At 27.3% G+C, this 16,777-nt stretch overlaps 2 protein-coding genes across 14 annotated transcripts in view; one reads left to right on the top strand and one right to left on the bottom strand.

Moving 5' to 3' along the window:
- Positions 1-12: 12 nt before the first annotated feature.
- On the top strand, positions 13-14,612 carry LOC107457030 (ATP synthase mitochondrial F1 complex assembly factor 2 homolog l(2)k14505). The gene is made up of 9 exons (XM_016075070.3): positions 13-269; positions 2,248-2,295; positions 2,384-2,529; positions 5,311-5,408; positions 6,800-6,880; positions 6,978-7,090; positions 8,311-8,426; positions 8,501-8,638; positions 14,529-14,612. The coding sequence occupies exons 1-9, from the start codon at positions 188-190 to the stop codon at positions 14,553-14,555; spliced, it is 849 nt and encodes a 282-aa protein (XP_015930556.1). The 5' UTR covers positions 13-187; the 3' UTR covers positions 14,556-14,612.
- The window catches only part of LOC107456997 (luc7-like protein 3), a 19,826-nt gene continuing 17,658 nt past the window's right edge, over positions 14,610-16,777 (bottom strand). For 7 of the 13 annotated variants that reach the window (XR_006225378.2, XR_011636771.1, XR_006225379.2 and 4 more), the window contains 2 exons: positions 15,893-15,979; positions 14,610-14,795 (listed from right to left, as the gene is read on the bottom strand). The gene's annotated coding sequence lies outside the window, so the exon portion shown is untranslated. The remainder of the gene's footprint in view (positions 14,796-15,892; positions 15,980-16,777) is intronic. The other 6 variants (XR_011636772.1, XR_011636773.1, XR_011636774.1 and 3 more) reach the window with 1 other exon arrangement.

Here is a 16,777-nt window from a genome sequence, read left to right as displayed (position 1 = left end):
TATTGAATTCCTTATACAACTTAAAACTGAGTATATCATATCAACAAATCAAACAGAAAATTCTAACTTTCTTCCAGATTGTTGTTGTTTATAAGTTTTTTTAAAACTTTTTCGCTTTAATGAAATAAATAAATATAAATTTATTTGCTCTATTTTAACTTAAATTAAGTGTTTACCTCAATTCATAATGATTATAAAATCGTTTTTTAGCAATTTGCATCTATTTTGCAGTAATACTGCTGCTAAAGCCTATTATAGGAATTATTCTGGTTAATATATTTTATATGTTCTGTTGATTATCTTTCTGTTGTTTTTTTTTGTTCAAATATTACATTCATTTATTTTATCCTTAATGCTACTGATACTTAATATGCCACTTTCCTTTTGATATATTTGTTTGATTATACTTCATAAATAATTATTATGAGTTATAATATTTATTTGATCTATTTATCATCAATTTAAAAGTATTTAGTTCTAAATTTTACATAAAAGGATATTTACTAAGAAAATACATATGAAATATATTTCTTTTTATAAAACATGCATTATTACAAGAAAATCCAGTATGCAATTCTTTTTAATACTACTTTAAACTTTCATCTAATCTGTGGATCTCTGTATGTATTTTTATATAAATTGGCCATTCTTAATTGGGTCAATAACTTGTTCAACATTAATATTCTCTTTTAGTTACCCGACATGATAAATGAGTAGCAATGTAAAAATATGTCAAATTTTGTTATTTTTCCTTACCAAAATACCTAGCTACCTAAACTAATTAATATTTTCTATCTAACCATTTTATTTTGTGAATTCTTTTTAAAAATTTTTTATGTTTAAAACTTACTGAATTCACAGTGATAAAGATCATATGAATAGAAATTATTAAACAATTTTATACTTCAAATATTTTAACTTAACCAATTGAAATAGTCAAAGAAATTCTTTTTTACTAATTAGCATTAATCAAAATAAATATGAAAGAAGCTATTGTAATAGGTAGGATAAAAGATCATGAACAAGTTTGAACGAGATAACCAAAAAAGTGGAGATTAATCATTGGTTATGGTGCAGTTGATGTGATTTTATTAAATTTACGATTAATAAATTGTTGAAAATAGAATTATTAGAAATCTATAATTTTGAAAAAATATTTAATACTTCATTTTGTAAAAATTATTCTACACTATTTAAAAAAAATAAAGAACTATATTTTCTGGTGCAAAATTATGTAATGTAGTCTCCTTATTCTAAAAGGCTTTTTGCTCATTTACTGTTGGTGGAAATGGGTTGAAAGAGGAATTTAAAAAAATATTTTTATTCATCTTTATTTAATTTTCATTATTAAATTGTTAATAGATACTTACTCCAACTTTAATGTAATAACTTTCAACTTTAACAAGAAGTAACTTTCAAAACATGTAAAGCTAAAGTTCAATACTAAATGAGAATTGGGAGAATAAAGCAGAACTTAATCTAGAATTAATTTCAATTCATGTTTCTGATAAGTTTCAATTTATTTAATTCTGAAATTAGCTTTTTCACAAATATATTTTTTATCTAAAAAGTAAGCAATGCCTTGATTTCTCTCGTTCTTTGAAAAATATTGTGCTGCCAAAAATATTACCAATCATCAAGGGTTTGTTGAAAATTAAATATTTAACATAAATTCCAAAATAGTACAGGAAGAGTGATTTTAACGTTACATAAAGAAAAAAGTGTTTTGGGGGTAAAATTTTTTTAAAAATATTTAAAGAAAATTCAAAAATATTATGAATATTAAAAAGAAATATTTAGAGGAAATTCCCTTGTTGTAAATCATTTTTCTCTTAGCTTCCACCAATTTGACAGGATACTAATTTAAAGAGATTAAAGGCCAGACTTAATCAAGTATATTGTCTACTGTTTAATTATATTAAATAATATAAAGATTCTAAGTAATATATACCAAGTAGAAATTAAGTTCATATTGAATAGAAGACAATCAAGAGTTCTTCTAGACATTCTTCACTTTCAATCTTCAGACATTCTTCATAAGTTCACCTCTAATTGCTAAACAACAAAATTTTTGAAGAATAATATTATTCATCTGTCTTTTACTGTTTTTAAATATTTTTCCAAATAAACATAAATTGAACTGGATAATGTTTATTAATTCCTAGTGTGGTAATGTGATAAATTAGTTCTGAAATTGTTTTAGAAGCATCAGTAGTATTTATTTATTCATTTTCTTCTTTCTTGTAGCTCCACTAAAAAGATTTTATAAAAATGTATATGTTTCTGAAACTGATGGTAAGTTTTTCCCTATTCTAACTGTTCACTAAGTTCTTAACTAGGTTTTTATTTGTTCTTTTATTTACTTGAATATTTCACCCTTAAGGTAAGTTTGAAATAAGTCTTGATAAGCGACGATTAAAGACTCCATTAGGGAACAAGTTTTTACTACCAAATGAAGGATTAGCAGTAGCTGTGGCAACAGAATGGGATACTCAACGAGATGTTATAGAACGTCATAATATGCATATTGTAAGATAGTTTCTATAAAACTTATTCTTCTTATAAGTATTTATCTATTGCAACATAAATGAATGTAATAAACAATCCTGTTATAAAATGTCACGAGTACTTTTTACATGCATTTCAGTTGATATCTGTAACATTTTGACCATGAAATTAAATCTAAAATTTTTCTTCAATTTTTGCTAAATTCATTGCACATAAATGTGTAAATTGTTATGTATTAAGTAATACAGTCAATTGTTGATAATAATTAGGTTGGAATATAACCAGTGATTTAATTATTGTTATATTCATGAGTTTATTTTATTAATTTTCATTGCTAGGCACTTTAACGAAACCCTAATTTTGAGCACTTTAATTTTTAACAACTCTTCACCTTTCTAGCTGAGATCAGTCAGCAGGAAGGTTTTGTTCTAAGCATTGCAGGAATAGCTGGTCCCCTTGACCCAGCTGTCCAGGGCTAATAAAGTGGAGACCATTAGCACAGTCACAAAATTTGAAATTACAGAAGTTTTTCATCTTCATGTCATTCGGCTTATGGGCTTGCTGCTAGAATGTAGTAGAGGACGAGCGAGCATTCGCTGTGAGGTGGGGTGGTAGGACAATTTCCCCTGGAGAATAGATATATTTTTTTAATATAAATATTTTTTGTTCCTTAAATGTGATATTAAGTATCTTTACAATTATCTCATGTTTAAATTATATTTATTCTTATAATTCTGTACTTGCCATGTGCATAAACCTTTTCACTAAATAGTCAAAATTATGTAATCTGGATTTTTACAATTAATAAACTTAGTAACTCTTATAACGTAGACCATTATTTTAGCCTGAATTAACTTTTACTAATAAATTTTTTATAATGTTAATCTTTTTTTTTTTCTCCATTAAATATCTTAGTTTTTGCTTGGTAGCTTAAGTCAGTCTTTATCTTTTCTTTACCCTTATATTGTATCTTAAATTTAAATCTGTGCAATCACGTTAATCAAATAAATCTAGTTGTTTAACAATATTTTTTTCAACAGAGTGGACTAGGACTGGAATTACACATCCTGGTGACTGTTTAAATGTAATGTTAACATTACTTTAGACCCTTCATTTTAGCAAAAATAATTTAATTGCACTTTAGTCCTCTATGCTTGGGAAAAATAAATTTCAACGTAATTTCATTTTTCCAAATTTTATTATTTTTTCAATTTACGTGAGACATTTCACAATAAATGAAATCTTATTCTTTCCCTTTTCAGCAGAAATAAGCAAATCACTCAGTACCATCTTTAAGTGATTACATAATATTTGAAGTTAGAATTAAATGTGATGTTAAACATTTGTAGTATATAAAGTTGGCAAAATGGATTACAAGAATAATTATTACGACAGACTTAATTACATTTAATCGTGATACATGTAAATGTGATATATATTTAATGTAATTTTATTTATTTCAATACAACAGAAAAAATATAATTATGTTAAAATGATTTTCAACCGAGATATTAATATTGCACTATGATTTCAACTACAAACAGAAATTACCACTATAACCATAATTAGTATTATAATCACCTCTTTTAAGTACCTGAAACCATGATAAAAAGTACTTTTTATTTATTATTATCCTACTCCCAACCAAAGCCAGTTGGCCTGGCTGCCTAACATTAAGAGGAAAAACAGTGAGAGCTCTCGGGCGTTGCCACTCTCTGTTCCACAGTAAAATGGTCGTTAATGGAGGTTGGTCGTTCTTAGTGTGGTTATCTTCATCGACTTCAGAATGTTATAAAAGATGTATGTTTTTTCACAAGCAATTTAAATTTTAGTCTGTGTGATTTTCTTGGTGCGGAAATGACATTTGTGCTAAGGTTATGAAAACCGGATTGACGAATAAAGTTTAACGCCTATAAAAATGACCTTTACTGATATAATTATGTGTAAAAACAAATGTACTAATTATGGAAGACAGAAATATTTTCAATAAATAAACATTTATTTTTTTTTTTTTTTTTTAAATTTACATTTAATTTTTTACCATAAAAATTTAATTAGCTTTATAAAATGAGATGCTTGTTTCTCTGAGATGTGTTGTTTTTTCTAAAATAACTTTTTTTTTTCTAATTTAACTTTCATCTGTAAAAATAAATCATTGATAATATTGTCTTTAGTGCACTTTGACTGCAACATGAGGTTGTTGATTTTTTTCACATATTGTCAAAAAGAGCTATCTAAATTAAGAGCCACCCACGTATATTTTGAATCTGCATATTAGTTTTGTTAATATTTTTTGTTTACCTGGATGCTGGAAAGGTTTTGATGGGCTCTCCTAAAGATTTTTTTAAACAAAAAGTCTGTGGAAAAAATTCTGTGCTTCCCAAAAGTGGTTGTAAAAAAAATGGCCGCTAGACACAAGTTGTCTTTCCTGGAGGTTTCACTGTATCAATTAAAGGAGTATCTTCAGTGTTAACACCTTTTAATTTTATTCTAATAATTATCTGTCTACTTGTAAAACCATGCCCACAAAGAGGACATGAGGTAGAAATTGTCACATCAATTCTATTCAGATGCTGCTGGTTTTAATCACAACTCATTAATATAGAAAAACAGGGGACGTCTGTCTTCTTTGGTGAATCAGAAGGTATCCTGTTTACACGTCGTTGATTACTTGCAATAAAAAACTCTTGTAATTGATTCAACTTAACTCTGTTTCTTAGTTATATTAAATTACTTCTTTAAAAAAATTTTAATGTTTACTATTCAATTATTACTTTTGAAATATTTTATACATCTTTTCAGACAGCATTATGTAACACTGCCATTGATAATCCATGCAAACTATCTTCTGAAAATATTGCAGAAGATATAATACAGTTTCTTTCTTCAGATACTACATGGTGAGATTATGATGAGGATTTTATCCCTACTCTTTAGAAATACAGGTTATGCTTTTCATAATAAAAAATTTCTTTTAGACAGTATGTCATTATTGCTGAAAAAATTAAATTTTATTTTTCATACTAATTATTGTAATTAAAATACTATTCATGTAATTGACATAATATTTAACTTCCTAATTAAGACTGGTTTCAGTTACCTCATCTTTAGTTTAATCTGCTTCTGAAATTGTACTGATGTTTTGTACTGGAATTACATAATTTTGTAATAATACCAAAGTCATTTTTGATTGGTTGCTGGTCATAAGTTAATTTTGTAATTACAATTTAAATGTCATATCAGTATTGATAACAAATATTAACATTACTCTATAACAAAAAGCTTATAAGCAATATCCAGATTTTTTTTATTTTAAGAGAAAACAACTGTATCATGCACAACATATTAAGATGCCTGCCAGCTGAAAATCAAGCTCCAGTGTTTCATGATATTCTTGTAGAAACATTATCAAAAATAGCAAAGAAATCAACAATGTTTAAAAATAATGAATATTTTCCGTAAAAAAAATTTTTTTTAATTAATTATGCAAGGATAAATGAATTTTAATTTAACTAAACATTTAAAATGTAAATTTTTCTCTATTAAAATTGTGTTTATTGGGGAACTAAATTCAACTATAAAGGTATTAATAGTAATTTTGTTTTTAAAAAGTTTAAGCTATAATGTGAATGTCATTTTTCTATGTATAACATTTTGTGGTTGAAATTAAATTTTCTCTGAGTAAAATCACCGAAGTCCAGCATCTCTGGCAGAGTCAGTGAGCAGGTAGGTGACCATTTTGATCAGCCTGCGATGAGACCCCTGTGTACAATTGGTCCTCCTTTAATTGTTTTACCTTAAAGTGCTTAACTTCGCACACAGTGCATCAGGCTACTAAGATGGTGGAGCTATTCTCTCTACAGAGAATCAAAATTTTGTTGTCATGTCTTTGGATCATCCTCAGGGATGTTTTCAAGATGATAGCCAATAAATAAATCATTGTGCAGCTTTAGTGACATAAATAAAGTATTACTACTACGACTGAAATTAAATTTTATACATAGACATTATTTAAAAGTATAACTTTTTGACCACCTTTATACTATATATGTTTAGAGAGATTAAGGTTCCAAGAAAATGAATAACATAATTGTTAGAATTTCAGTTTACACAATTATATATTTTTATTCAATAAGGCTATACTTCAAAAATATATTCCTCTTAAAGAATGTGAATAATAATTTTTTGGAGGCACTGTTATAAATTTTTTAAAAAATTATTACTCAGAATAATTATGTAATAATCGGTTTCTAATAAACTTTTCTAACAACAAAATTAAATTTTCATTTAGTTTTAGATCTAGTGAGCCTTTAGATTTTGCTGTTTTACAAAAAAATGAGTGGGACCCAGTTTTAGCATGGTTCACAAATAGGTAATTAATATTTTCAATTAAAAAAAAAAATCAGCAGTTTAAAATATGTATGCTATTGATGTTGATTTCTCTTACTTTTTTTTTTTTTAAATTTTAGATATAATGTTAAAGTAGACATTTGTAATGATGTTAGTGGAGTTCCAGTTTCAGACCAGGCTTTGGCAGTTATGAAGAAACACATGTTATCTTATAACCCATGGTGTTTAGTAGGTAAATAAAATGTCTACATGTGTCTTTTTTTTTTNCATCTACATGTTTTTTTTTTTTTTTTTTCCTTTACTCTTGTCAGACACTACTATATTGTTCTGAAATATTTTATGAGAAAAATTCCCTTTCCCCCATATATTGGGATAAATGAAACAAAAATAGCTTTTTATTTGATGTGTTTGCTCTTTCTCAACTTAATATTTTTATGTGGTAGATGGGACAGCAGTAAAGCTTTTTGAAAGGTTTCACTTTTTTAAATAAAAACTAATACTAATCTAAATGTTTTTATATTACATTGTTTTCCGAATCTTCTCAGTTCTTTTAAATAATTTCAAATTTTCTGAAAAGATTATAAGTAAGTATAATCCCAACTTTTGCCTTACTGTTTTGTAGTTATTCGTGATCACATGACTTTTGGTTCACAGTGACATCAAAGCTACTTCAACAATGCTTAGTCATAAATATTTCAATTTACCAGTACTTTCAAAGCTTGACAATCATTTAAACTGTTTTTCAACTTTTTTAAGTGAATACAGTATTATAATACTATAATTATAATAAATGTAACTTTTAAATGTGTAGATTTTCAAGAAGCTAGTAATTATAATACATTCTAAAATGTATTTATACTAATTTAACCTTAGTGAAATTGCCCGTATTTCAGCAAGCATTCATCTTGTAAAAATTAAAATGCCAAAGAAATAAAGCATAGTTAATTCCATAAGTTTATGTCTACTATTTATTACAGTTCTGATTACTATCACATTTGTAATTTTATGTATTTAGATAATTTTTTTTCTCTATATTCAATATTTTATGTGATATACATATCATAGTGAAAATCTTTACAGTATGAAATAATCTTGTTTTTTGTTTTTGCTAGCAGAATGATATCTTGTGTAAGAATCATTGGTACATTTTTAGAATTTAGAGAAAAACATTAGATAAGCAAACATTGTTATGTTTAATGCATTCCGTGCACATACATGCTAGACACAAATGTTTTAAATTCGCTCGATTTTATGTATATATTTATATATATTTGATTTTTTTTTAAATCAAAAATAAATTTTCTTGATTCAAAAAAAATTAATAATGGCATGTTGTTTTATTGAAAAATAATATTGTTAAAATATATTATATTTAGGATTTAGATTTTTAATAATTGTCTTTTTAAAAAAATTATATGATTTTTAATAACATTACATTTTATGTGTTTACAGGCATAACTTTTACAGTAGAAAATTTAAAGTCACTTATCTTGACAATGGCTGTGATTAACTACAACATAGATGTTGAAAAAGCAGTAGCCTTATCTAGGCTTGAAACATTGTTTCAGGTACGTTTCTTTACATTATTTCAATTAACTTTTTCATAGCTTAAATAATAGTACATATATTACTTGAATTATAGACTAAACAGTGGGGAACAGTTGAATGGGCTCACTCTGTAGACGAAGCTCAGATTAAAGCTAGAGTGGCAGCAGGTGTTTTGTTTACATATTTAAATGAAGGATCAACTGACACTGTTATAAAAAGTGATTTTGGAAAGGTAAATATGAAAACTAAATATTTTTGTAAAGCAGTTTTTCTCTTAAAATATCTGTTTAGTTTTCTGAATAAAGACAATTTCTATTTAAAAAAATTTGAGGCATCAACCCTTAAACGTCAAATTTAAATTAGGTGTTTCTCAGTAATCTAAATATCAGTTAGCTTTACTTGTTTAATTTTAGGCCTATAATTTCAAGAATAGTTTTTGGCAATCATGTATTGTAAATTCTTACCCGTATAAGCTGAATACCTGTTCCTCATACAGGATGAAAAAAAGTGTCAATTAATCAGTACTGATCACCAACATAAAATTGTACACAAAACATTCAAACAAATAATAATGTTACAATGATTCCAATGTTTCTTATTTATTCATTATCTGTTACCCTTCTCGGTTACTTTATATAAAGCAAAATGCATTTTCGGTGATTCATGTTATCAAAATAAAGACTAACTGTATTCAATCAGGGTTCCCACTCAATTTTTTTAAAAAAATTCAAGGACTTTCAAGGACCTAAAATCAAATTTCTCAAGGACCTATTCGGCATTATTATTATATGCTAAAGTACATGTCAACCAGATTTTACAATTACATAGAAGCAGAAATTGTATATTTTTAAATCACAATGCTTAGTTGACAAGAAAAAAATTTTTTTATTGTGTTGTGATGTCTCTTCTTCAAGATGACAACCCAGACAGAGAGAATTGGATTCTATTCTCATTATGTATAGGTGTCTCCTGAGGATGCAGTGTCTAGTAAGAAGACCAATGATCTTCCTTAAACTGTTTCTATTAAGCTTTAAAAGCTCTTTATGACGTACACTAGGACAGACACGCTTTAGCTCCTTAGCTTGTCTCTGACCAGCAGCACGCCATTGCTCATGGGCAATTTTGCCATAGACTTTGAATATGGATGCCTAAATAAAGTGGGAGAAATTCCCAGTGCAGGTTCAGGACCCAAGAAAATTGCATTAGAGCCAGGTCGTGTCGCTTCATCAGCTAGCTCATTTCCACCAATACCCATATGTCCAGGTATCCAATGCAGGGATACCCTGTTATTAGTGGATAGGTCACAGAGGACCAAGAAGCATTCCCTCACTAACAAAGAGGAGAATTTACACCCTGACAGTGATAAGAGAGCAGCCTGACTGTCAAAACAGATGCGGATAGTCATATTTTTAAATCCTTTGTCTAAGCATATCGTGCAGCACAAGATAATGGCAGGGACCTCAGCCTGAAAAACAGTGGCATAGTTTCCCAAGGGAAAATGAAGTTTGGTACCGTCATTGGAGCAATAAATCCCTGCTCCTGATTTGGCACCAATCTTTGAACCATCAGTGTACCATATTAGACATTTGCCTTCAAGCCACCGACAAGAATTAAACCATTCATCTCTAGTAGGAAAATGGATCACTAGGATAGTAAAAGAGGGTATAACCATCACTTGTGAAACAAGATGACCCCATGAATGATTGATAGTTGCATTGCTGTTACAAATCATTTAAAAAAATTCCAATCGACAAAAAAAAAAAAAAAAAAAAACTCCAATCGGCATAGGATACTAGCCAACATTTAAAAACTAGCATCAGTGAAACTTTTAATGAAAAATTTCATGAAGTGAATTAGAATTAATGAGAATGAATGAATGTATAATGCTAATTACATTAAACAAGCATAGTAAATAATTGATAAAGTTTGTGTAATTGCACGGTTATTAATACTTTTTTTTAATATGTTAGATCAAATTTTAGGTTACAGGAAATGTATATAATTAGATATATTATCAAAATATATCTATTTAACATATTTGTTTCAATTTTAATATCAAATTTTCCATTTTGTTACTTCAGAATATCAGTACTGTATTTTGAACATAATAAAATCTATTGTAGAACTATATTTCACAGATAGCTAACTAGGACTTACTGAGCTTTATTTCCTTTAAAATATATCCATAAAATGTCAAGCGTGGTTTTTAAAATTTTGTGAATACGCATAATTATCATTAAGCGTAATTTTTAAACCGCATTTATACGAATCTAGATATACTATATGTAAATCAAAATTATAAAAAAGGTGAAGTAAGTCTCAAAGATTGCGTAAATCACAGATCACAATGTGTGATTTGTAAATTGAAATGCAGTGTTTCTAAAATCAGAATAATATGAATTGCAAATTATACAAAATGCACGAACTTACAAGACATAAATCACAATGTGATATACATAAATCACCTTAATGTGAATTCTGTTGTGTGATTAGCTAATAGTTTTCATGTGAATAGAGATCATTATGATGCAAACTGCAATTTGTGATTCGAAAGGGGCTTAATATAGAACAGCTATGTGTGATTCTTAAATCATTTTGACGAGAATTGTGGGTGGTAATTCTTAAATCTCTCGTTTGTGAATCGCAATGCGTGATTTGTAAACTACTAGAATGAGAATTGTGAGGCATGATTCTAAAATTACTTTAACATGTATCATGTTATATGATTCAGAAATAACTAATTGAAATCATGATGTATGATTGATAAATTACTTAATAAGAATCATGCGTAATTTATAAAATACCTTAATATGAATTCCGATGACTAATTTGCAAATCACTTTAAAGTTATTAGATATGCGTTCCATTAATCACTTTCAATTAAACCGCAATTTGTAGAACATTTTATATGAATTCCGATCCGTAAATCAAGAATTAGTTTAATGTGAATCACAATGTTTATTCATAATCAATGAAACCTGTAGAACTAAATTTTATTTATTAGCAGTAAAAACTAAATGTAAAAATTTTATTATAGATGATAAAAATTAATTATCCTTCGTACATAAATTAAAAGAACAAATAGGATAACAATATTAACCTGGCGTAATAATGAAGTTAACACATTGAACATATTTCTAAATCAATTAAAAACTATATATCATTTGAAAACTATGACTACAAAACCTAAAATTTGCTAGAAATTTCAGCTTTCAAAACATTAGAGAGATGAACAATAATCTGTCCGAAAAATCTAGGAGAGAAAAGTTTTACATCTTCTTTAACCCCTTTTCACTTCAAGCATTAAAAGTTACATCTATCAGAAATTCTATAATTTTCCTTTGAATTTATTTATTTTTTTACTACTCTTCTGTAAGAAAAATTAGTAGTATTTTAATTCCTAAAAAATCAAGTACTTTTCAAGTACCCTATGGCAGAATTCAAGGACTTTTAAGGGCCCTGATTTTTTTCAACCAAATTCAAGGACTTTCAAGGTTTTTCCAGTACCGTGGGAACCCTGTCAATATCATGAGGCATTATGCTGTTGCTCAAGGCATTTCATTATATGTAAAATTTACCACAGTCAAGCTACTTTCTCCTGTACTCATCTTCTAGATAATAAATATATCATAAGAATGTACAGTATTGAAGCAGCTGTAATCAGCATCAAATTAACTTTTAAATAGTTTGAACCTATATAAGGTTATATTTTGTGCTAATAATATAATGGCAACTTTTTATGGTACCCCATAAAGTATAAGTACATTTTCTCCATTTATTTTTCTTATTAGTTCATAAGGATAACTAATTTTTTATTTCAATCAGTACTTATAACCATAATTAATTACACATCATTTGTATCAATAATAGGTTGTAGATTTAATACGCCTCTTAAACGAACTGAATAACATTAATCCATTAATTTTGCCTTTTAGTACATAGCCTATTATTTTACTTAAATTAGTATTTAACCAAAATTAAATATTGGTGTCAGCAATAATATTGGCGTTTTTTTTACTTACTAGGAGGCTTCGCCCCCTGCTCGCTGGCGCTCGCCAACCCCCGGAACTACTTTCGCAGTTCATTTCGGATTGCCTCGTGCATTGGATATGTTCCTAACGTCTAGCTTTTGTATACTTTTTTGAACACTGAAGTTCCGAAAACTTTAACTGTAGAAAATTCTAAACCTGTGCATTTCAATATTAATTTGAAATTGCAAACAGTTCACATATTTTTCTTAATCACACTATTCTAAATTTCAGTTGTTGAGAAAAGTAACTGTTGTAAGTTTTGTTTTAAAGTCTTTCCCACCAGAGGGCTAAAACCATGTGTTGTAAAACAATATGAAATAGTACTGAACGCCGGATGTAAAGCATCGGCTTCGATGAAGATAATTTTGTGAGAATTTTTTTGATAATTCGGTGAGAATTCACCCGATTAGACATATGATGCTCACTACGTGCTCTTGCGCGCCGAAGCCTATCAATTAAAAATGAAAACTGTTGCCAGCGCGAGAAAAGAAATATCATGGGTTTTATTGATACATACGTACGTATTAGCGTTTTATATAATATAGATTCTTAAAAGAATTAGCATAAAGCATTTTTATTATAACTAAAAGCATTTCTCCATTAATTTTGTTTTTCAGTTAATTTTTTTTATTTATTTCAATTACTGTTGATTTTAAATTACTTAATTACATAAAAACAAATATTAAAAGCATAACTATAAACACAAGGTTTTAGATAACCTTAAAAATAATAAATTGGTGATGCAGTTTGCTTATGCTACAACGATCACATTGATCTAACAGATAACCTGGTAAAACAAATAAAATATAGTTAAGTACATGAAAACGAGCTATGAACAATAATTTTTTATGAAAGATATAAGCTAGCAAATATTACTGATGTTATCTTTAAAATATTTAAAAAATATAAAATCGTTTTAGTTGAAAATAGTCCATAGCTTATTTTAAAACACTGGTTCTCGCTAAGCCAATGAGAAAATTCCATTTTTGAATTTAAAATATTACTTTGATTAAAAAAATAAGACTTCTTAATTTTTTTACTCAATTAGAATCTTGTCTTTTTAGAGCTTTCGGTTTACCAAATCCAGTATACGGACGCACACTCAAATTCTTTATTTTATTATATTTGTTTATGATATTAAGCAAAACACATTTTTAGTAGTTTATCTTATAATATAGACTGGCAGTATCATCTGGCATAGTGTTGTTGCTCAAGGCAACTCGTGATATTAAAAATTTTCCACAATCAAGCAATTTTCTCCTGTACTTACATCTTCAGGGGGCTATAAAAAATCTATCATAAAAATTTCTATTATTAGGTGCAGCTGTAATCGGCATCAAATTTACTCACAAAATATTTTGTACCTATATAAGTGTATATTTGGTACCTATTATAACTGCACCAATTGCAATGATGTCAGTAATACCTATCACCAAAATTAAGCATCAATTATAGTTAGTTGACTTTTTATGCTATTTTAAACAAATAAATATTATTTCTCCGTTAACTTTAAATTTTTGTACAAAGGTTATTTTTTTACTTCAATTTGTTACTGTTAGCAAAATTAATATCATTGGCACCATTTTCCCTTAGTTTTGCTTTTCTGTTTGAAACTTTTTTTTTAAAATTTAGTTTTATAACAGCATGTTTTTAAAGAATAACTTTAAATAAAGTTAACGTCATGGTTTCAGATAACCTTAAAAATATAAATCTAGTGACATAATTCGCTTGTGCTATCATGATAACGTTGATCATTGAGATAACCTGGCTTAATAAAAAATAACTCAGTAATACCGAATGTGCAATAAACTAAATTTTTTTTTTATTGAAGCTATAAGAGCTATTTAAAAAATATTTGACGAAACTGATTGGTTTATAGTTTACTTTGAAACAATCGTTTCCACTAAGCCAATGAGGAAATTTCATTTTTCGAATTTAAAAATCGAAAATTGGGTTTGCAATAAGTTTACAATTGTACTTCATGTTGAATATCATATTCTTAAAGTCTACCGTTTACCCACAATGCGATATAATAAAATAATTTGTAAGTATGTTCTTATATGTTGAGATTAAAAGTAATTTGTTTTTCAGGTTCCATTGTTTGGCAGAGCAAGATAGAATCATTAATTACTGTATAATATGTAATAAACAATAACCCACTCCTACCTGAAATAAGAGTCCAGAAATTTATTCAGAAAATAAAACAAAAGTGTAATGATAGATTTTACATGAAAACATAATATACAGTTACAGCTATGGACTGACTACAACTACTGCTTACACTTTTACAACAGTAGATGACAAATTTTTCACCTGTAGGAATGGTCCATTTCTGCTTGGGAAGATCATCTCTAGAGGCTGTAAAATAAGAAAATAAATTAGAATAAAAACAATAATCAAATTTCAAAAAATAATAATAAATTTTCTACCCTCCCTAATTAAATAAGACTGGTTTTATTAGAACTTCTGGTTTGCCAAAACAGAAACATTCATTTTCATTTTAGTATCCTATATTATGAAAAAGGGGAAAAACTTAACATTAATAATCTTTAATTTCTAAATGCTTTTAAATAATTACTTTGTTACTATACAAAGAATCCTTACTTGACTAGTTTGAAGTAATTAGATTAATTTTTCCCATTAAAGTTTTATCAGAAAAATTACGACTTTCTTCCTTTCTGGGTTATGATACTACATAAGCACAACACGTAATGTATGATTAAAAACTTTCTGCTTAGTGTAGCATTTTCAAGGACTCACATGAAAAAACTTTTTTTTTTCAGGTGAGAAAGCAAGATTGTACCTATTTAAAGGGTTAAGACAAATGCTGAAAAAACACAATTATGGCATTTTAAAAACTGAACACAATATTTTCTAAAATAAAAATAAAAAATAGTTTTTAGGGGGTTATCAGTTCTAGCATATCTGAATTATTGAATGAGATTTCATGTCAATGTATGCTTATTTAACCTTTACTAGCAAATAGATAACAATTTTTTTTAGCTAAAAACATACTTATTTTTATTTCTTGATAAATTTAGGTTGCTCATCATAGTCTTTGTTCTAAGCTCTGCAAAACATTTTTTTAAAAAAATGAGCTATTGTAGGCCTGGTTTTTCTTTCTATTTTGATGTACCCCATTTTAAAGATAGTTTATTAGTATGGATATAAGCAAAAAGAAAAACACAAATAACAATATGTAGTAATCTTATGGAAAATGGACATTTGATATAGACAATATTTCAACCTTGAGAAATATTTTAAATTTTTTATCCCTACAAACTATAAATGAATTTTTAAAAAAATACTCCTTAAATGTGTGTTGAAAAGGGAGAATAAAAGAAGGAAAAAAGAAGAACATTTTTAAGCATTTCAAGTTCAATAATGGCAAACCAGAAGCAACCCTGATCTAATGGGAACAGGTGGAGTTACACAAATGTGTCATTAGAGCCCACCTCTAGTTAAGGTCCCAACAGGATATCTTCATTGGTGCTTCAGTAACTTGATGACAAGGTGGCACAACAATTATCTGGCAGAAAGTCCTACATTAAGATATGTTACTTCACTAACTAAGAAAAATGAGTTTTAAACCTTAAGTAAAGTATCGGCTTAATTAAAAAATGGTAAACATCTTATTCCTACTTTTACATCCCTTTTAACTTTATTAAATCAAAATGTATAAATATGGACAATTTTCAATATTAAATTATATTATTTTTTAAATATTCACTTGTGGTTGGGATTTGCAGAGATTCATCGTTTTTATGATTTTTATTCAAGTGCCATCATAGTGTTCAAGTATATTACGGAGTTTGATACTTGATGTTCACGTGTATATTGATGTATTTGTATCGGACATATATTTCTATTTCAGAGAATATTAAGTAAAGTAACTAAAAATGGACAGTTTGTTTATTTATAAAATTAAACTACCTCTGTAAGATATTTTTTCTTTTGTATCTAAAAATGTATTTTAGTTATTTTGAAAACTGATTAACAGTTGATGCTATTCTAGAAATAAATGTTTTATGAAATGTTTAAAAGTAAAATCATTCTAAAATACCTCACAAAGAGAGTTCTTTAGCAATATATTTGCTTTAAACAGAGAATATAAAGTGCTTTTGGAAATATTTAAGTTTCAAAAAGTAAAAAACAACACGTTTAGAAGAAAAATTATTTTAGTCTTAAATAGGATTTTAAAGATTTTTTGTGAACTATAATAATTAATTAAAAATTAAAAGAAAATGGAAAAATATTGATTTAATTTATAAGTTCCACACAGTTTCAAAGAGGGAGAAAAAAAGAAAAGCTTTGAGGTGAAGAAATTTTAAAATATATAT

The sequence above is a fragment of the Parasteatoda tepidariorum genome, chromosome 5 (assembly GCF_043381705.1).
Source record: "Parasteatoda tepidariorum isolate YZ-2023 chromosome 5, CAS_Ptep_4.0, whole genome shotgun sequence".
In the NCBI taxonomy this organism is placed as follows: Eukaryota; Metazoa; Arthropoda; class Arachnida; order Araneae; family Theridiidae; genus Parasteatoda; species Parasteatoda tepidariorum.
This window is presented reverse-complemented; position numbering and strand designations above follow the sequence as displayed.